We start from the raw sequence: 20,877 nt of genomic DNA on the forward strand, positions 1-20,877 counted from the left end.
TGAGAAATCTGAAATGCCCCTTTAATCTGTAAACACCTTCTTGGTCTACCAAAATAGAGATGGAGATTGAAAAAATGGGGAAATAAAGCACTTCTGAGCTCTGGGGAAACGTGGGTTGACTGCTACACTCTTACAGTTTTGCTCTTCCTTGAATTTCAATTTACAACATCTTTTAGATCCTTTCTCTTTGCTATTGGATACCATAAATAGCCTTTCCTACTCAGAGACTAACTATTCAAGACAGCTGCTAGAGCACAGATTGTTCTGAAACACAATAAGCAGGACGATCCCACTAATGAGAATGAAAATCTTAAATGCTCATGGTGGTATCACTTGTAAGAATAAGCACTTCTTTAGCATGTTGAAGAAATGGCAGCACCACGCGTGATGCCCACACTACTGATGAAGATTACCCCTCATCACCTGACTGTCCCTTGAATAAAGCCCTTGAAGTCATATTATTCTATAGCTGCTATTTTAACCTTTGTGATATCCTGTAATTGGATTACTGTACATACCAAGAAGACTTTTTGAAAACATGCTAACTTACTTTTCTGGTGTAGGCCTTTCCCTCAGGCGATGTGGTGGCACTGGAGGTGGCACATGTGGAGGTGGTAAAGGGGATGAGACCTTAAAGGCATCGGAGCTACCTTCAGAAGCGCTTTTAGACAATGGTCTGTATGTCTGCGTCTTTGCAGCTGGGTGCGCCTGAGCAGAGAAGGATGGGCTGTAGCTACCTAACATAAAACAAAACCAGAAATAGTCACAGCATGAGGATGAGTTTTAATAAAACACAACACAGAATGCTACAAGAGCCCACAGTTACTCAATAAAGCTGCGAGGTTACGAAAATGTGTAAATGCATTTTTAAAAGTACGTTGCTGCATACTATGTAGCTCATTAGAATACTTTTTATATATTTCTATATAGAACTACAAACACACAGATAAAGTGCAGTATAGTTAAAATAAATTAATGATTAATTTGAGGAGGGGAGAAGTTAATGGCTGTATATATCCATCAGAGCTGTTAAGGACAACCTGTAATTAATCCCCAGGCTCATCCTGCCTCTCAGTTGTTCTGTGTTCAGAAGGAAGAGAAGAGGCTGGAAATGCACTTTTTTTCATTTTTGTAATAATTACTGTTAGTCTGGGACAACTAGGCAATAGTGTATCTTGAAGAGGATCACAAGAGTCCAAACAGATCTCAAACAACTGACCCACAACAAATACTCTCACCAGTACAGAAAAAGGAAGTATGAGAGCATGTCAATGCAACAAACACTGAAATGGAAGAGTTTTGAATGGCATTTTTGCACAAGGCTCTATGGGTTTTTTGCACATATAGTCTATTCACCCTTTCATTTTTGTTTTGTAAAAATTTTGCCACATGGTTATAAGCTTCTGAAAGACACAACAATTATATATCTTAGATGAATATGTTTGTCTTGCAGCTAAGTAACGCCAACACCAGTGTCTATAGCGAAAATGAACAAGATCATAAAACAGAATCATCTTTATTAGGCACTCTTACTGCATATTTTAAAAGGTGTTTTCAGTACAACCTTTCTGTCTTCCCATGTCAGTAATTAGCATTTGTACTTTCACACAGTAGTTCCCTTTTCATATTGATAAGGAAAGGCTGCTCACAATCACTAGTGAAAATAAATGCAATGTAATCAAGAAACTACAGTATTACAGTGTATCCCATCTGCAGTAAGAGGCCCACAGCTGCAATTCATTTCTGTGGTAAGAATGAAACCAAAATTAAACTTTGTTTCATTTGGGAAAAAAGGCATGAAAAAACACCAACTGGGATCAAACAAGACAATACAAAGTGTTTATATAAGCATTATAAAAGCAAGCATGAACAGTTAACTACCCCTGTTACTTGCTGACATTAATAAAAGACTCATTTTGAAGTGAGGGAATAATTCCTACCAGTACTGTATGCATATGCAGTATTATACAAGTCTGTGTCGTCATCTACAAAAAGAAATATACATGTTACAGTAGTGCAATACGTGCCAGTTTATCACAGCAATGCAGCTTTGTTTTTGCAAATACAAACAGAAGATTGGTAGGCAATCAAGCACTGTATTTCTTTTCCTCCTCTCATAGGCGTTTTCTGAAGACTCTCTCTTCCCATTATACTTACCATAGGCTACTTTTACCATCTTATTGGTAAAATGGTATCTTCTGGTCATATCACCCATATTGTGTACTTACTGGTTAGCACCGAATTGCAAATTATAGCTTTTTGTCTGTTCTTCTCCCTTCCCCAAGCTCAATTTCTTCCTTTTGTCAGCTCTCCTCTACTAGAGACTATTAAGTTGCTGTTCCTATCACAAAAAGCAACCTCAAATATCTGCTATGTGACTAGTGTGCAAAATAGACCTCGTAAGCCAAAATTTTCCTGCTTACATTTTTTATTCTCCCACTAACATTCTGTGTGACCATACTGAATGCAAGCTCTACCTCAGATGAATAAAGTCTCCTTCTTGCCAGAGGTGTAATGAGCATAATTGTCATTTATAAAGTTTCTTGACATCCTTGGTGGCGACCATGATAAAGGACGTTAACTCTAAAGCTAGTAATGTCACCAAAGCTCCATGTCAGCAGAACCAAATAAAACATTCTATGAAAAAGATGCAATTCAGACAGAAAATGTATCCTCAAAACAGCCTGTTTACTAGCCCATGCTGTTCTAACACACGAGCTCTCCGTAAGAAACCTGGTATGGTAGGAGATTTACAGTGGCCAACTTCTCATCCCTCAAACTGGAGATGAGGATCACTTCACTGAGCTCCCCAGTGACATGGAATCATATTGATTGCATACCTATCCTAATCACTTCAATTTTTATTTAGTTTTAGTAATAAAATAAACCTATTAGAAATTTTCAGCCTTTAGCAGAGGAAAATAGCGCTCGCTACAGTAAAATCTATCATTGAATTTACCCGTTTGATTTGATTCATTATCTGACACTCGGTGAACGCTTGTATTTTCACATGGCAGACAATCAAAATGCAGAAAAGTGCATTTTTTAATACGACTGAGAACCACCCAGCCAAGACAAAAGCATACTTACCAGGCTTATGAACCATATGGATTTGCTTGAACATTGTCTTGTACCAATCCTTCGGCCTGTCAACTGTCTAAATAAAATACAGTTTTTAACAATTAACAAAAAAATAAAAATATGTACAGATCTGATCAGACATTTAATGTTATTCTGGACACAAAGTCTATTATGTTTTGTACCCTATTTAATATAATCATTTTCATACCATCTATTTCAAATGGTGTATTTTTGCTTTTCATCTAGGAATTCCTGTAACAAGTTCTGGAAGACACTGAAGACTGAGTCAATTTTGGACTCTGATCTTGGAGGGTACGATGGTTAGGAACATATGAATTACTGCCAGATCAAGAGTTTATCTTCTTAGTGGCCTATATTTGACAACGATGAATGCTACATGAAAATACAAACACCTCAGCAATTACAAGCGTGTAAGAAGAGCTTCTTTTGAACTCCTGGCAATTTTCAACTTAAAATATGTACAAAATGTAACTGTTAAATAATGCAAAAAAACTTTGGAATATTACAGAGAAAAGAATTAAGACAACACTATATTTAAGAGTTAATGTTTGGACTGTAAACAAACAGTATTTCCTTTTATCAGTTTTAAATTCCCTTTCCAGGCAACTTAATTTTAAGTTATTTTGAGAAAAGTGAACACAATAACCACTCATTAAATTAGACTTATCCTTACTTTTGTAGACTAAGCAATCCCAAAGTTCCCAAACTCTCCTCATATCAACATTTGCTCGTGCTTCTAATTATTTTTCTCTCTTACCCTTCTGCATTTTCTCTTTTGCTGAATTTTCTTTGAGATAGAATGATAGTATTTCAGAAAAGGAGATAATAGAAAGGCAAATGCGTTTTCAGTATTATTCTTCTTAGGTCCTAAAATTTTACTTGTTCCACAGTAGTCAGAAAAGCAAAGTCTTAATGCAGATGTATAAAATTATCTTCAAACCTCATGGTGCACAGGGAGAATTCAAAAGACTCCTCTTGATGTGCATTATCTTGCATTAGCTAATACTAAGTCTGCAATCACTCTGCCCACTCCTCTTTACCATGAAAAGTGAAAATCCACAAATTCTCTACAAAATAACCCACAGATCTGAGTGTGTTCACCTGGCTCCATGCCATCTTTAGTGAATCACACTTTTGCCCTAAATACTTGTTACAGTTACTGTACATAATTGATCTGTTTTGTTAACATGGTGAACTCTTACTATAAGGGACTAGGCAGAAAATGCTCCCATATTTTGAGGAATCAATATGAGTTCTCATAAAATTGCTACTAAATGACATTTTAAAAAAAATTTGTTTAAAAGAAGAGCTGACAGTCAACTGAAGAACTCGGGGATCTGCTGAGGAAGACAGAAATTTAAGCAGCAGGTTATGCTTTTTACCCAGACCTGCTTGCAAGATACATATGAAGGAGATACAGTTTTGTATCAAGATCAGGTCCCTACCAACATTCCTGACTTCTGCCAACGAGAAGATATTCAGAAGCAGATTTGGACCATTTTCACATTGTTTCCCTAAAGGTATTAAACACCTATACTAGCGGAACTCTGGTAAGAATAATTTAGCTGGATTTGAAACAAGTATGCTATTTGGTGCTCCAAGATCATGTATGTTCAAAAGTTTACAAGGAAGTCCAGAAGGTCTGAAGGAATTCATGCTGATGGGTACAACCTCCGTGGTACTCCTCATTTCCCACAGCAATACAAGGAAGTCCTTCTGGACTGGTCTGAAGGAATTCATGCTGATGGGTACAACCTCCGTGGTACTCCTCATTTCCCACAGCAATACAAACCTGCAATGGTCCCATGACGCCACAACCGCCTTTCTGATTGTATTGGGCCAAAAAGAGTCTTCCAACAGAGCTTGAATTGGTGATAGGTGAATAGATTGGAAACAGTGCATAAATATTACTGCTATGACCCTACTGTTTGTCAAGGGACAAAGGTGCATAGATATCTCTTTGCCGGGTCTTCCTTATCAGTCAGGTCCTCCACAAATCCACAGGAGGCTTCCACAGAGAGATCAGGTATGGAGAAGCTCCCATGTGACCAGAGAAGAAGGTCTCCCAACATCTTTCTGGACATTTGAACATTTTTCTCTCATCATCTCCCCCCGAAACCCCCACCCAGGGGTTTAAAGCCTCAGCCAATAATTTGGCTTTACATTATAAGCCAGATAGGACTAGTAAAGGAATAGAATAAATTCATTTAAAAATACATTTTCTCAATTTATATTCAGTAATCCCACATACCAACATCTGTTTCAGGAAATAGCAGAATTCACAATGCACCAAGCCATTCAGATGCCATCCTGCTTTGCATACATTATAGTTGTTGCAATTAAATGTTGGAACACGGTATCAACATATGTGAATGAACAATCAGCCAGAGTGTGAAGAGGACATAAAAAGTACCTGCAGTTGGTACTTAGGAGAGTCCATAATCACTGCAGTATTCTAATAATCCATCAGGAAGTATGCAATTAAAGGAGGCATTTATTACCTTCTGTTGGGTTTTTTTTCTAGCTGAAATATTACATCACTAAGTATGGAAAAGAAATCTGGTGGGCCTTGATTTTTTTTTCATTCTTAGTAAATGGAGGCCTTTTCAGTCTACAGATTAATTTTGATGGACATGAAGCAATCATTTTGGATAGTCTAAAACAGTGCAGCCATACTGCTTTCCATGAATCTGTTTTTGCCTTTCCTAGGACCCTGTCGGTGGTAAACTCTGGTGGTGCCACTTGACTGAATGCTTTTCTGAGTGAACAGCATTTTACTCTCTCTTTTCCAAAGACTTCATTTTTACTGCCTTGGAATTTCACCATCTTTGGGGCAGGGCTTGGCACGGTGGCAGAACTTAACAATGATCTGGATTTTCAGGCTTCAGACTTGCACTTCCCAGAGCTGGCAGGAGCTAAAGTGGTGTGGAGGGAACATGCTAACATCGGATGGAGGTGCTGAGAGAAGGGAAAACTTTATAGGAATCCTTCCCCTCTCAGCAGCTTTGGACAGAGAGGGTTTGCAGGAATAGAAAGAGAAGAGAACATCACTCCGCTTTCCTTGGCTAAACAGCTGTCACAAACCATGTTCTGGGAGTAAAGACAGATTTGGAGGAGATAACCACAGCTTGAAAAATCTCTTTACTCCTGAAAAGCACTCCAAATTTGGAATACAGATACTCCCAAGTTCTTATTTACAAGCTTACCATTGAGTAGCATAGTGTTTTGGAACACAGTGTGTATGTTACCTATCCCCCGTGAATCTGCATTTACTGCTTTTTTGATAGACTGTTGCCATTTTCTTAAAGATGGAAGAATAAAAAACTTTTAAACTTTGCACGCAACGATAAACTCAACTAATCTGAAAACTTCTTTCTCTCTCCAGATGGAGTGAGGCTGAACTTTCTGGGAGAAGATTCCGATTTGGATTGCTCACTGACCTTGGGGAAAGAGCAGGTGATAGAGCCCACCTTCTACTCTTCACGAGAAACACAGTTATAGCACTTTTGCATGTTTCTGCATAGTACTGCACTTCTGAGAGGTGTCAAGGGGCAGCATATTTGAGTTTTTTGCTGACAACTATATCACCTTTGTTCTTACGCGACTGGGGTACACGGGGCTCAAGTATACTCGTGCACTTTTAAAATGTAATCTCAAATCAATATCTTGAAAACAATCTCCCTTCCAGCTAAGTCCTAAGAAAGCAGAATAAGGACACAAAGTGGCACACAAGACACACACCCCCACACACATGCTAGCATAATCTTTTAACTCGTATTTCATTGTGAGAATCATTTCTATAATACTAAGTTTACAAGCTGTAAGATACTTTTAAATTGAAACATAACAAGAAACAGAGCAAATCCAGCTGAAAAATGTCCTAATTAAAATTACATTATGTTTTTAGCGGAAAATCTGAGAGACTCAGACCATACGATCTGAAAGTTAAATATAGGTTGGCAGATTGCCAACTCTATTAAGCACACTTGAGGGGGATTTCTGTTATAATCTTGTATAACTGATATGCACCCTATTAGGTCAATCTGCTATTAAAAAAAAGAACACAAATAATTACTTTATCCTATATAAAGCATAGGGACATATTTACTTAAAAAAGGGGTAGGAAGCTAGAGCATTGCTGCACAGAAATTCTTCATTTTTAAAAGATTTCGATCGTATTGCTTTTTATGTCAAAAAATAAAGCAAGAAATGCCAGAGTTTCCCCCCCATTCTTATCAAAATTGTCCCCATCTTACCACTTATTCTGATTTTTTCCTATTGCTTTTCTCCATCAGTTCCTGATTTTCCCCCTAATTTTTCAATCCATTGAAGCAGTTCTTGGCAATTACAACACAGCCCTGTATGTCAGTACTGGCGGAGAGCATACATCCAACAGCTGCTACATCCTTGCACCTCACAAAGACTTCACCTGCAAGGGCTCTGCCGCTTTCATCCTGGCTCCCACTCTTCTTACTCTTTCTCCGACTAGCACAGCACTTCTCCTCCGGCTGGGAAGGCCAGTACGCGCTTCCTTTACAGACCTAGTGCAGCTGCCACTGGGCTCTCTGGACCAGCCAGAAGAGGCTGCCCTGACAGCAGAGTGGAAAGAATGCTTCAGCACAGTGAAAACAAAACTCTTCAGTTCGACATCCTGGGACCACTCAAGCAGCGACTAGTGGCAGAGGATCAAAACCGGGCTAGTCACAATGAAAGGGCTTCCACGCTGTTCGTTTACGTGTCACACAAGGGCACAATGATTATATATTGCACTTCCACAAAAATACTAGTCACTTAGATTATTATCAGAACGAAACTATTCATTTCTACACTACCCTGATGACAGGAGAACCACCGTCCCTCAAAATGCAGAAGGGTGAGATTCTACATATATACACACACACATATGTATATATGTATACTTACATGCACGCATATATATAGTATGTATAAACTTTATTTTAGAAATGACAGAACAAATGCAATTACTGCATATCTCCAGAAGGCAAGAACTGCAAGAGAAGCAAGAAAGAGACACAAAGTTTTGGCTACTTCTAATTAAAACTAGAAACATGAGGTTGCCCAATTATGCTCCCATCAGCATTCTCCTTTTCCGTCAACACACAATATTATATTCATGAGCTCGCTGATTACGCACACTGTATTCCGCATTATATAAGACTAGAAGAATGTGAAAAACCCATTACCAACAATCAATTCATTGTATGAGTTCATACACAGATTCCCCAGAATTTCCTACCGTTCTAATTGCCGTGGGGATTCCAGATTCATCTACCGGGCCAATCCCTGCATAATGTGGAGCTTTAATGACTGTAATTTTTTTTTCTTCTTCTGAGGATCTACAGATTGGTATTGTACTGGTGGTGGTGGTGCTGCCAACAGTCTGAACATGCTGTGAGTATGTCTCTGTGGACTCTGCAAAGATAACATGACGGAATATTGTATAACGATACAATAATCATACTTGGCAGTTATAACACGCTTCCCCATTTCAGTATGCTGTACAAAGAGTGACAAAAATCTTAACCACATACACATACAGCACTTAAAAAAAATCCTCTTAGCTGGGGCTTTGCCCTACTTAATGTTACATTAACAGAATTATAAACTTATTTAAGGACTAGACGGGTTATTCAACTTCTTAGATTAGAGGCACTTTTTCACAGCTGGGCTATTCAACTCAGATCTTCTTAGATTAGAGGCACTTTTTCACAGCATCTTGCTTATAAACAAAAAGAAAAAACCCACAAACTCAGAAAAATCTATTGAGAAATAGTGGCAGCAGCCACCTTCTTATAAATCAAACCCTTGCACCTTTCCTATCCATTCTTTGAAACTAGTGATATAATTTCGAAACTTCTCCCCCCCAAAATCTAGCAAAATGTAGAAAATTGCTCTTCTGTAAGCACAGCAACAGATTCCAATCAGCCCTCCACAAAGACTTATGTGATATGTGTTTAGAAACATTGTTTTGATGCATGAATATTTTTAAAAAACACATTCTGATGTATAATTTTTGCCCCTTAAAGTTATGTTGGTATGTTTAAGTGCCTCTACATATAATCCATAAAAATGGACCTCAGTAACTTGGCACCCGTAGAGCAATCTGATGATCCACCTACAATACTTCAGTTGAACTGTGCAGGCTGTTATTGGTTTGTGGTGACTTGCAATATTCACAGCAGGATAAATGAATGTAAGGAGCAAAAATAAATATTCTAACACTACTGGTGAAGATTACAATTGCCTTTTGTGTGACATTAACATCTGTTGATTCTTCTGAAGCAAAATATTTGAATTGTAATATAAATCAGCAAAAGGAGCTCTGGTGACTAAAAGCTCTAATTTTAATTTGAATATTTCTGCTCACTCCTACTGCAGAGAGCTGGTTTTGGCATGGCTGTTTCAGCTGTTTACTCAAGTTTGAAATCCTGTAAATAATCCAGTGCTACACATATATGGCGAGGGGCAACTCTGCGTGGCAAACGTCTGAATATTTGGGCCTTTTTCCCAAAATGCATGATGTTAAATTTAGAAAACAATTTGGATTTGATCCTTCATTCTTCATAAGCCTCAAACTGAGGCCATCAGTGGGATTTTTACATGAGCAAGGAGAATTAAATCAGGCTGTTACTGTGGAACACAGAACTTCAGCATCATACAAGAGCAAAAGTCATGGGAGAACACTTTACTTATTTCAGGTATATCCAAAACAGAATTGATAGGCCTTTAGATCAGCAAACTGGAAGCAATCAAAGAATCTAGAATTCTGGGATGTGGAGAAACCCATATATACAGTTTTTGTACTTATCACTATGCTAGGGATAGCAGCATTTGTCTAAGCTGTAAGTCTCAGAGCAAGAACTGTCACCTAATTTCCCTGCATGCACAACAAAAAAGTAAACTCCAGGATCACATTCAAATTATTTTGCATCTATAGTCTTATCTGAATATGCAAAACACTGGTAGAAAAAGCAGCAAGCAAATGATTGTTCTGGCAAAACTGGATTATACTGGCAAAGCTCCTTTCTAAGGCTGATCATCTATTTTTAAAATAAAAATTAACAACGCCCTACAAAAAAATACATAAACAAATTACAGATTGACATGGCTTTAGGTGTTTAAAAGCCCAGAGCCCCACCCTTTGTTGGCGGTATTTCTAATGAAGATTATGAGAGTTGTGGGGAGAACCAATGTACAAAGTTGGCCCTTGGTTTCTTAAAGAAGGCAAAACCTGAAGGGGCTGCACAGGTTGAGTTTTTTTGATATATGCTCCTTCCTCGGTAAAGCTAGTAGAAAGGTGGCAAGAGGTCATTCTCACACACATAAGTAATAAAATTTAATAGTAACTCCAGTTCAGGATCACTACTGTATCTAGCAATAAATGCTATTATCTTTTTGCATTTACTTCCCAAGGTAGATGAATAGACAATACCTTCATTATGGATGTGAAGCACTCTGCAATTGTTTGCAATCTTTGCAACATGAACTGGAATACGTTGCGTAATGTATAAAGCAAACATTCTGTGTGAGGCTTACCCATCATCCTGCCATGCTGCATGATAACAATGTTGGAATTGAGCGAAGCTGGTGGAGGGTAAGCTGAAGAAGGGGAAAAAGGCCTTTGAAAGTGACTCACTGGGCTGGCAGCAGTGCCAGAGTTCCCATTCACTGTGATCTGAGCCTGAGAGAAACAAAACAATATCCCATTAAACGACACACAAAGCCCTCTGACTGCCATCCCAAACAACGAGTGATGCAAGACTCATCCAAGCAACAATTACCAGTTGTCAGGTACCTAGCCATAATGGCATCTGCATTCACTGAAACACAAAACTCATCACAAGGGGAGCAGAATGTGTTCCTTATATACCTTGCACCTCCCCCCCTTCTCTCCTTGTCTGTGAAGCATGCTGAAGTCATGGGGAGGTGACAGAAAGACCACGGTCAAGGCAACAAAGATGGCACAAAGGTCTGCAGAGGTCTGACAGCAATATAAAATGAAGATGGCAGCAGAAGTTCCTCTCGTTGTGTGACAAAGACTGCCTGCCACAGATCACTCACTCCAAGAGACATATTCCCTTAATGCACATGCTCAAGCCCTATTGATATTAATGGGAACTTCTGTGCAGACCGAAGGGAGAAGTCTCATTAAGACTAGCTAAAGAGAGTGAGCCAAGGCTTCTCTAAAAAATGCAAGCCAGCTGGAGTGACTATGGGATGCTGATATGTAATCTATCACAATAAAACTAAATAGCACCAATAAAAAACCCCACAACCACAAAACAACAGAAAAAATCAAAAAAATGGGAAAGCTAAGTAAACTGGCAGTATAGCAGCATCACAAGCCATTTAGGCTTTAGTCACAAGAGGTACTTCTGAAACAATCTGCTTCCCTGCCCCCACGTTTAGAATCCCCACATCTGGGCTGTAGCACTTCTATGGGGAGTATTGCAAGGATCAAAACAGAAATATTGAGAAAGCATTGAATGAAAAGAGAGGGTAGTGAATACTTCAGCAGAAAAGGGAGCGAAGCTCTCTGTAACATCTCTTTTAATGCAGAACTCTTCTTTAAATCTGAACAAAATCAGAAGTGCTACAAACTTTGATCTTATGTAACAAAAGAGAAGAACTAAAACGTGCTGTAAATGTAAAACATGAGACTATCTGAAGCAGCAAAGCATAAGTAAAAAATGTATTAAAAGGCATATTATTTTTGCATTTAAAAATGAAATGGTTCACGACCTCTTGTATACATTTGTATTTTGGAGATTACTGATTTGATTTGAAATTTTTAATGTCTCGGCCTCCAATAGCTAAGAGAGCAAAACAAATTCTGGCTCCTATGCAGACAGCATGTGAACTCCCAGATGCATTCAGGGGTTTTTCATTTTAAGGATGCCCGTTTTCAGAACTGAGCTGTAAAGTTTGTGTTGTGGTGATGTCTCCATTAAAACTTTTGTGTTTAAATGTTTCCTCTCTTAATAAAGTCAAGAACCAAAATGTAAACTAAGTTGGCTTTTCTCACACCATCCTCCCTTCCAAAAGAACTTGGAGCAGTAAGAATACAAAAGCTACATGAGCTCAAAGATAGCATTTCAAGAGGTACGAAGCCATGTTTTCAGCTGAGGTTCCTAGATGAGGCCAGCCATCTCTACCCTACTTCAGGGGTTCGCCCGTTCTCTTTTCCTGCATATTGTCTTTTTGGGAAAGCTTGTTTCTAAGGAAGGCAGGGTGCAACTATGTCTGGAACCTTACACCTTCTTACTCATTTACCATGGCTTTTGTTTCTCGGAAGAGAGGAGCAGAACTAGTGTGAGTTCTTTGTAGACTGGAAAGCTACGCCTATGAATTTCTAATAAAAAATTAAGATATTCCTGTGATGGGCTTTACCAAATAGCTGGGTTAGACAGTAAGGCTCTTACACTAAGTAGTACACAATATTATGAAAACAGGAACCACACAAGTCGCTGACGGACATCAGTCATAAATGTATATGTGGCATGTCCATATATGACATTTTTGGGTTTGCTTCTAAAGGTTTTAGAGAGGATATCAGCTCAGCTGTAATTTCTTAGTTCCTAATGACCTTCTCTTTGAGGAAAGTTTCCGTGAAGGTGGCTATTGCATTTGTTTATCTGATGCATCTTGCACTGGTGAGAGGGTTAGCTATAAAAGACAGTTTTGCGAAGTTTCAAGTTCCAAGGGCCTTTTCCTGCCCTTGGAATCATTTGGGAGCTATTGACGTTTCAATCTGAGAATGTGATGCTTTAGTTCCAGGTGACAGAGTTTGTTCCCAGATTTTACAAGGAAGTGAAATCTTTAAGATGCCTATTCGTGAATTAGACCTTTTACTTTCTTAGGTAATCTCCTTTGTGGGAAAATAAGATGATACAGAAAATAACTCTTTCACCAAAATGCACCTATTTCCCAGCTTATTGGGAAGATAATCCCCATCTCTTTCATGCTGTTCGTTTCCCTAGGCTCCTCCATTTATTATCTTCTCCAGTATACTTTACCTGTGCTCCGCTACTAGCAAAGACACCTACTTCTGCTGCTAGGTAATCAAACTCTTGTAAAGATTCCTCCTAGATACCAGGTTTAAACTTCATTTAATTTGCCTGAGCATCAGAAAGAGCAGCTCTCTGGACTTCTGAATCAGAGCAGAGAAAAGCATCTATTTGGGATTGGAGCTGCTTTCTAACTTTCTCTCTGCTGAGGCAGGCAGCAAAGGGAAAGAGGTCCCATTATGGATGTCTGAGCAGTTTTGTGCGACAATGCTGCACAGCACACCCCTGGCCTCAAGACACTGAATTAGGCTGAAATACTCAGGATCAATTATTGAAGCTCGAGACAGTCCTGGAACCTGGGAAAAGGCAAAATCTAATGTGTACTTCCATTTCCAAGTTTCCATTAGATTCCACAATTTTAAACTACATAAACAAAAAGAACCCATAAAAATTACTTTATATGGGAAATGTTCATAATTGAAATAGAATCAGAAAAAAGAGTTTCCAAAACCAGCTGTTCTCCCATTTTAACTCCAGTTCTAAGCATAAGCCCAAATAGGACTTACAATTCTCACACTTCAGGTTTTCAAAGAAGCTGTAATCTGTGACTAAAAGTATGGCCAATTAACCACAGTTTTATGTTTAGCTCTGCCTTTTGCCTGGAATATTTTACAATTTTGTTGATTCAGCTCTTCCTGATGCTGTTTCTTCTTCTCAGAAGATCTGCTAGTAAAATCTTTTTGCCTAAGCTCTCATTAAGGACCTCAAGAATAAACAAACATCCCCAATGTGGACATAGTATCTTTGAAAACGTGGTTCTGTCTTATGCGGGCACAGTGCTGGATGGCACAGTCCTGTATTACTTTTATTGTTCTCTCGGCGGTTTTCATCTACAAAACCAACAGGAGTTTCCTTTGAGAATGGAGATCATTACAGGAGTAGAGCCACTAGCAGCACACGTGTGTGGGCCACCAACTTCCCCATCATTTTCTCATTCCACGGATACATTTATAGTCATCTGGCCCTCCTCTACAGAGGATGGGAGATGAAGACTTTTCTGCACTGCAGAGGTGGGTCTTGCCAGCAGTTTAATTTCTGTGGGGCTCTTAGGACTGTTTGGAGATTTTTGTCCTTTGGTGGAAGACTCATCCTTTCTCTTCGTCCATTAATGGTGAACAACTGCTATGCTCATCCCTGCCATGTCTAAGAGAGAAAGTGGTGGTCAGACCTGACCATAATATATCCCTCTACAGGGAGACTACCCAAAAAAGGAAAGAAGGAAGGACTGTTCACTTTAGCTTACAAAAATGGTGCTCAAAGAAAACAAATACAGTTAGCTGATTATTTTAGAAGTAGGTGAGAAGAAAATATAAATGTTGCATTCTTCCCATAGCTAGTAAACGGTCATGTAGTGATTGTGCCTTATTTACACGTACCAGTCTATATTGATTATGGTATCTTTGGTTACAACTACTGGGCCGTATGCAGATTCACAGTACTGATTCTTTTACAAAAAAAAAAAAAAAAAGGTTTCAGAGCTGTGTTACAAGAGTTAGGAATGACAGCTTTTACATGCCTGTTATTAATATTATTTTTTTAACAGCATCCAGAGCACTGACAACAGATCGTTGACCTTCCAGGTGACTAGGTGCAAGTTTGGGCTCAAAACAGTTTTTATAAAATATACATGAAACTTTATAAATATATACACCATTTGTTCTTTTCAGACTTGAAAATGATAGCATGCTGAAATATTTGTACAAAGTTTGAATGCTGTTGTCACCCAGTGAAACTTTGGTCTCGGAACATCTCTCTGTTTTGTAAGTCAGCAATGAGTTGCTCAATTTAAATGAAGGCTTTGTTCTGACTCATTTTAATCATGCAGATAATCTCAAAAGAAATCAGAAGTGATCTGGATTTGACCCAAATTCCATACCTTCTTTCTACCCATATATGAGTGTACTAAGGCACAGAAAAGTGAATGTACGTACAAAATGGTCTCGGAACATCTCTCTGTTTTGTAAGTCAGCAATGAGTTGCTCAATTTAAATGAAGGCTTTGTTCTGACTCATTTTAATCATGCAGATAATCTCAAAAGAAATCAGAAGTGATCTGGATTTGACCCAAATTCCATACCTTCTTTCTACCCATATATGAGTGTACTAAGGCACAGAAAAGTGAATGTACGTACAAAATGTCTAATTGCATGCTGGTTTTTTCCTTGACTTAACCAAGAGAAAAGTAACAGAACACTTGGGTACTACAAGATTATTTATGAAGTTCACTCCTGTAAGAAACTGTGCTTAGGAGAGGAAAAGGTTAGTTAGAGGAGAGAAAAACAGTTTTGTGCAGTCAGTGGTCATGGCTGGGGAAAAAACTGTGTTAAATATTGCCAACATTTACTATGAATTTAGAAGTTATATTATTGAAATCTGTACCTCAGTATAAACCAAAAATGGCGGTAGCCCAGAGGCTATAAACTCCACAAACCTGTACATTGCTAACAATATTTTAAATAAACCTCTTCAAACTCTACAGACCGCTTGCTTTTAATGCATTTGGAACAGATATTTATTGAATCTATTTTCAATTATTTTAAGCAAAGTGTTTGATACACCTTAACTGACCATGCAACTGTGCAACAAGTTAGCATCATTTTCCTATTACCAAATCTGCTACGCCAATGATTTTTTTTAAACAACTGTTGCAAAACATACTGTCAGACTGCGAACGCAGAAAACTACTAATGGAATACTTGTCTGTGTAACGGGATAACAGACAAGTTTGAATTCCTTTCCCCTCTGACAACCTGTTTGAACAAAATGGAGGAGGAAAAAAGGAAGCATAATTACATGAGAAGTGGCAGCAGTGTTGGTTAAGGTGGTGCCATCTGACACAGCAGACATCTGGCTCAAGGTTGGGGAAGGTGTTTCAGAGCAGTCAGTAGTATCATAGCTACAAGTCTGCAGCTCATCTAGAATGGCTGTGGAGGACTCACTCACTGTGCGGGAGGAGCACTCACTCATGGCAGAATCTGTGCTTACAGAGGCTGTTTCGTTCCTGCGGATAATACTTTCAGAAGCTAGGTATGGGCATTTATATGAAAATTGTGAAAGGGCTGGGGTTTTGTAAAAGCGTGAAGGCAAAAAATCATCAAGCGTTGGCAAAGAACATGGTACTAGATGGGTGCCACTGTCTGGTGAGAAAGAGGCTCTGTTAACTGGTACCACAGGAGGAGGAAGAGGCAGTGGAGAAGCTTCTGTTGCTGTTTGTCTGTGTGTCTGTGAAGCATTTACCTCCATCACAGGGGCAGTTACTTTCTGGTTTCCAAGCTGAGATTTGAGGAAAAAAAATAAGAAAAGAAACAGATTACCAAATGAATAAAAAACTTTTCCCTTTGCCTCTTGCTGTGTGTAGGAGAATTACAAAAGCGTAAGTTTTTCAGCAGCCCGAGGAAGTTCACATTCACATGGATTAGGAAATAAATCAACCACGCTCTATATTAAAGTAGGAAAACATGAAAGAAATGAATGCATCAAATACTAGCGGAAGCAATGCCAGAAACCATAGTGTGCTGGGGATGAATACTCATAATGTACTGCATATATTAATGAAATCAGTTGTGCATCGAGAAGGTTCACACTATTTTATACTTCACATAAATATGAGGCTAGAGAACGCCATGTTCATTTTGTTTGTAAAAGGAAAAAAGGATCTGCAAGTCTGATTTCTGTAAATGTTGCTCTCTTTTGTGTCAAAGGACAGGTATCATTTTGAAATTAACTGTAATATACAGATGGGCAGGACTGCAAGCTAAATGGGAACACTAATATTGAATATTCATATGATCTGCAAGCAATAGGTTGTGGACTTTTTTGCCTCTTGTGACTGAATACATCTTCTCCACTGCCTCTCTAATAAAAATGTTTGGATGATCTTAGAATTTCCAAGCACCCTGGAAGCACCCTGTCAGCCTACTGCATAAGGTGCACGCATAGGAGTCTTTTCAACATTAGAGGACACAAGGAGTGTTAGGATAACTGGTATAAATCTGAGGAACAAAAAAGATTGGGAGCACAAGAACAGGACAGGGATGACTTCGTACTGAAACAAAACACGCTAATTGTTTGGCTTCAGCATAATTCCTTAAAAGTATAAGGGAAGGTCCTCATGAGAGTGCTTCTGGAAACTGCCACACAACGTATGAGCTTATGTTCTGTTATTGCAAACCAGACACAGGACACTGGGTTTAAACTAGTCCTGAAACTGGCTTTTTGCATCTGTAACTTCTTTTTGAATTAAAGATACATGAAAAGCATGTTGGCATCCAATCTTTGTTAAACAGCTGCACAAGTCCTTCTATACTGCCTATTAGCCACAAGCTTTCAATCAATTCCTGAAGTACGTCAAAATACTGCCTACTTCAGCACTAATGGTTTCACTTTTGATAGGGCTGAGGAACTCTGGAATAGCTGCAGGGAAAGAGTGTTTGGGATTTTAAATTTATGTAAAATAGAGGACAGTAAGATACCATATGCAGTAATTACTACTTAAAAAAAGCAACATTTACTCATAGATATCACATTGTTACCAATAATATTATGGTTATTTCCTATGCTCAGAATAGGCAGATGTCTTTAATCTTTCAAAAAATGTTTCAAGCCATCAGATTAAAATGCCATTTTGGCATTTTAATCCAAAATCTGAAAATATCTTCTAAAGCCCTTATGGAAGACTTGGAACACAACCCAGGTTGTGCTACTTATGAGAAGTCACTGGGGTCCAGTTCCATAATTCTTGCTGAGATCAACTGGAATTTACACAAATAACCTTACTGAGGTCAATGGGACCATCCCTATGAATAAGCATTTCAGAAAAGAACCTTAAGTATGTGAACAGATATCCATCACTTGTTCCAAATGGTTCAAAAGAACTCTTTGGCATTACTGGACCTCTGGGATACACAAAAATAGCCAGAAGCTGCTGTTAAAATCTGCAGTTAAAACAGTGAAGAAACTTAGTCAAACAGCTTAAAATCCCACTCTTATTCACAGCAATGTTTCAAATCTACAACTGAAAAAAAAATCTTTCCATAGAGTAAATCTGAACAGATTACTTCTTAATCAGAAAATCAATAATTGAGTGTATGACTGTAAAAGGAGATATGAGTTTTAGAGATAACTAATTTGCCAATGGAAACTTCAAAAGAACAATGGAATACTATTAAACATTTCAGATTCAATCATATGCAGATGTGAAACAGCCAGTTATACAGCATAGTATATCGGGGTTTAAGATGCGTGCATATACGTACACATGTAAGAAACAGTAATTTCACCTCACAGATACATAAAAGGAAGACAGAACCATCATTCATGATGAATTTCATCATCCATGTCATAATTCAAGATTTCCAGCAAAAGACATGAACCAGGAGATCATAATGCAATTGATGTGAAACAGCCAGTTATACAGCATAGTATATCGGGGTTTAAGATGCGTGCATATACGTACACATGTAAGAAACAGTAATTTCACCTCACAGATACATAAAAGGAAGACAGAACCATCATTCATGATGAATTTCATCATCCATGTCATAATTCAAGATTTCCAGCAAAAGACATGAACCAGGAGATCATAATGCAATTATCAGGCAGAGCCAATATGAAGCTCTGAAGTTCTTGAGACCAGATATCCTCTGAGCATCCCCAGAAGAAAAGTTACATATGACTGAGCCAAAATATGTAAATTGATCTCTAAATTGTTAAAGTAACAGGAAATTTTGGAGACTTGAGAAACCTAGTAAGCCTTTTGGCTTCAAACTGAGAAGACTGCCTGCATGCTTGAGAAAAGAAGGGATGGACAACACAAGAACAGATACTCAGGGTGCATCCAGAGAGCTAGTGAAATTGAGTTCTTAAAGAATTAAATTCATTGTGTTTGGCAAATAATAGCTGATTTCATCAAGCCAAATTCTTAAAAAGAATATAGAGTTATCATTCATACAATGTGGGTAGAAGGAATGCAGCAATTCTAGGTACTGACTCCCAACATGAAGCTTCTCAGCTTTGTAGAGTAAAACTTGAATATTTTGCCTGGTTCTAGAATTCTGTCATAGGTACATCCATCACCCTGGGAAAGAGTGGCTGAAATGGTGATTTAAAACAGCATTATTTTTGAAAATAATTTAAAAAACATGAAGTGTTGATAAACTCTAAACAGATACGTTTGGCTACTACTAACCCATATTTTTCATCACTGTGAAAAATATGAGAAGTATATGGCTGAATGCATTCCAGAAAACTTTTAATACCAGTTCCATTCAGTGTGCTTCAGATTAGGTTTGTTATTGTTATAGCACAAGAAACGCTAGCAGAAGTCAGATGGATTAAATGCCAAACAAGTACTTAATCAATTAGATTGATGAAAAACAAGTTAGACTACATAATTATCTTGGGTTGTGGAGCAACACTTGATAGAGAGAGATAAACGTCATCACAGTCTTGAAGTGAATTGAAGGTCTCAAGCGCAGCTTTCTGCTGGTCCTTAGAAATGTTCACTTTCCATCAGATAGTAAAACGTCAGGCCTGAAGAATACAGTTGCTACCCAATTCACGTGAAGTAGACAGGTGACCCTAGTATGGGTTTCAAAACCAGTCATCTATCATTTTAATGCAAGATCTGTGGGCAGTGGTGCGAGGTTACTAATGACACCAAAGTGCTGGCCTTGCTTCAACAGTCAAGACACAGATAAGGAGACTCAGAGATAAGTGAATAAACTCATTTTGTTAATACATAGCAGAGTTTAGTAGTCAACAATCAAATTACACCCATACACTTGCACAAATGGGTAAAAATACCTCTATTTTTAATCGTTGAAAGCTGATGTCAAAATCTCCAAACTGATGCTACAAGTTGTATTCCTATGCCCATTTTTACTGCCTAGCCCTCTTATTCTAAACTCAGTATAAGGAGGTGGAGTTCAGCCATTATGCAAAACCACACTAGTGATACAGAACTTAAAATGAAAATTATGTGCTCAATTTTCTTTGCTTGCCGTCTGTCCCCGAAACATTGAAACCTTCTTCTCTCCCTTCTGCATCACTCAATGTATTGTCAATACCTAGCGAACAGTAATGTATTAGACAAACCGATTCAGAAACAATTTTTTGAATTCCAGGCTTATTTTCCTTGATTGACTTGTCTACAGCTATAAGGCTGGCAAAAGAAACACTTTCATAAACATCTGCTATAGTAGTTTCTATTCCTCCAGGACACCAGGACTAAACCAAGTGTTCACTCATCTGTGGAATTCAAACAAACAGGGCAAATGTTTTGCATCCTCAGTTTTAGAGAGCAGTATCTAGAACAAGAGGACACTTATGAACCCAGGAACAAAATGAACATAAAAATACCAGGTGTTTATTTCAGAAGATGCAGCTCAGAATTCTTCATCAGTTTAGAACTTTTTCTTATAAGAAATTTGGACAACAGAATTTACCTCCATCGGTCTCATACTAAGAAATACTAATTTCTCTTTTGAAATAGATTAGGTTATTTCTCCCATACCTGCAGTATGGTACAGAGCAGCAGCATCTCTCGAGACTGTAATAATGTAAAAAACCTAATATTGAGTAACTTGAATGCTTCTCTTTTCATATATACTTTTAAGGGGTTTAACCTTTCTCTGAGTAGGAGTGTTTACAAAATGTCACTTGGAGAGTCATACCACACTTCTGCTTGC

At 38.2% G+C, this 20,877-nt stretch overlaps 1 protein-coding gene across 3 annotated transcripts in view; it reads right to left on the reverse strand.

Moving 5' to 3' along the window:
* The window catches only part of SORBS2 (sorbin and SH3 domain containing 2), a 149,706-nt gene that overhangs the window by 48,682 nt on the left and 80,147 nt on the right, over positions 1-20,877 (reverse strand). The window contains exons 8-13 of one of the 3 annotated variants that reach the window (XM_009277376.1): positions 16,427-16,462; positions 10,660-10,804; positions 8,360-8,535; positions 3,091-3,157; positions 1,941-1,985; positions 551-737 (exon numbers count right to left, since the gene is read on the reverse strand). In XM_009277376.1, coding sequence (XP_009275651.1) covers positions 551-737; positions 1,941-1,985; positions 3,091-3,157; positions 8,360-8,535; positions 10,660-10,804; positions 16,427-16,462 — 656 coding nt within the window. Of the gene's footprint in view, positions 1-550; positions 738-1,940; positions 1,986-3,090; positions 3,158-7,531; positions 7,568-8,359; positions 8,536-10,659; positions 10,805-16,426; positions 16,463-20,877 lie in introns of those variants that run through there. The other 2 variants (XM_019471560.1, XM_009277377.2) reach the window with 2 other exon arrangements.

Source organism: Aptenodytes forsteri, unplaced genomic scaffold (assembly GCF_000699145.1).
Source record: "Aptenodytes forsteri isolate BGI_AS27 unplaced genomic scaffold, ASM69914v1 Scaffold65, whole genome shotgun sequence".
NCBI classification, from domain to species: Eukaryota; Metazoa; Chordata; class Aves; order Sphenisciformes; family Spheniscidae; genus Aptenodytes; species Aptenodytes forsteri.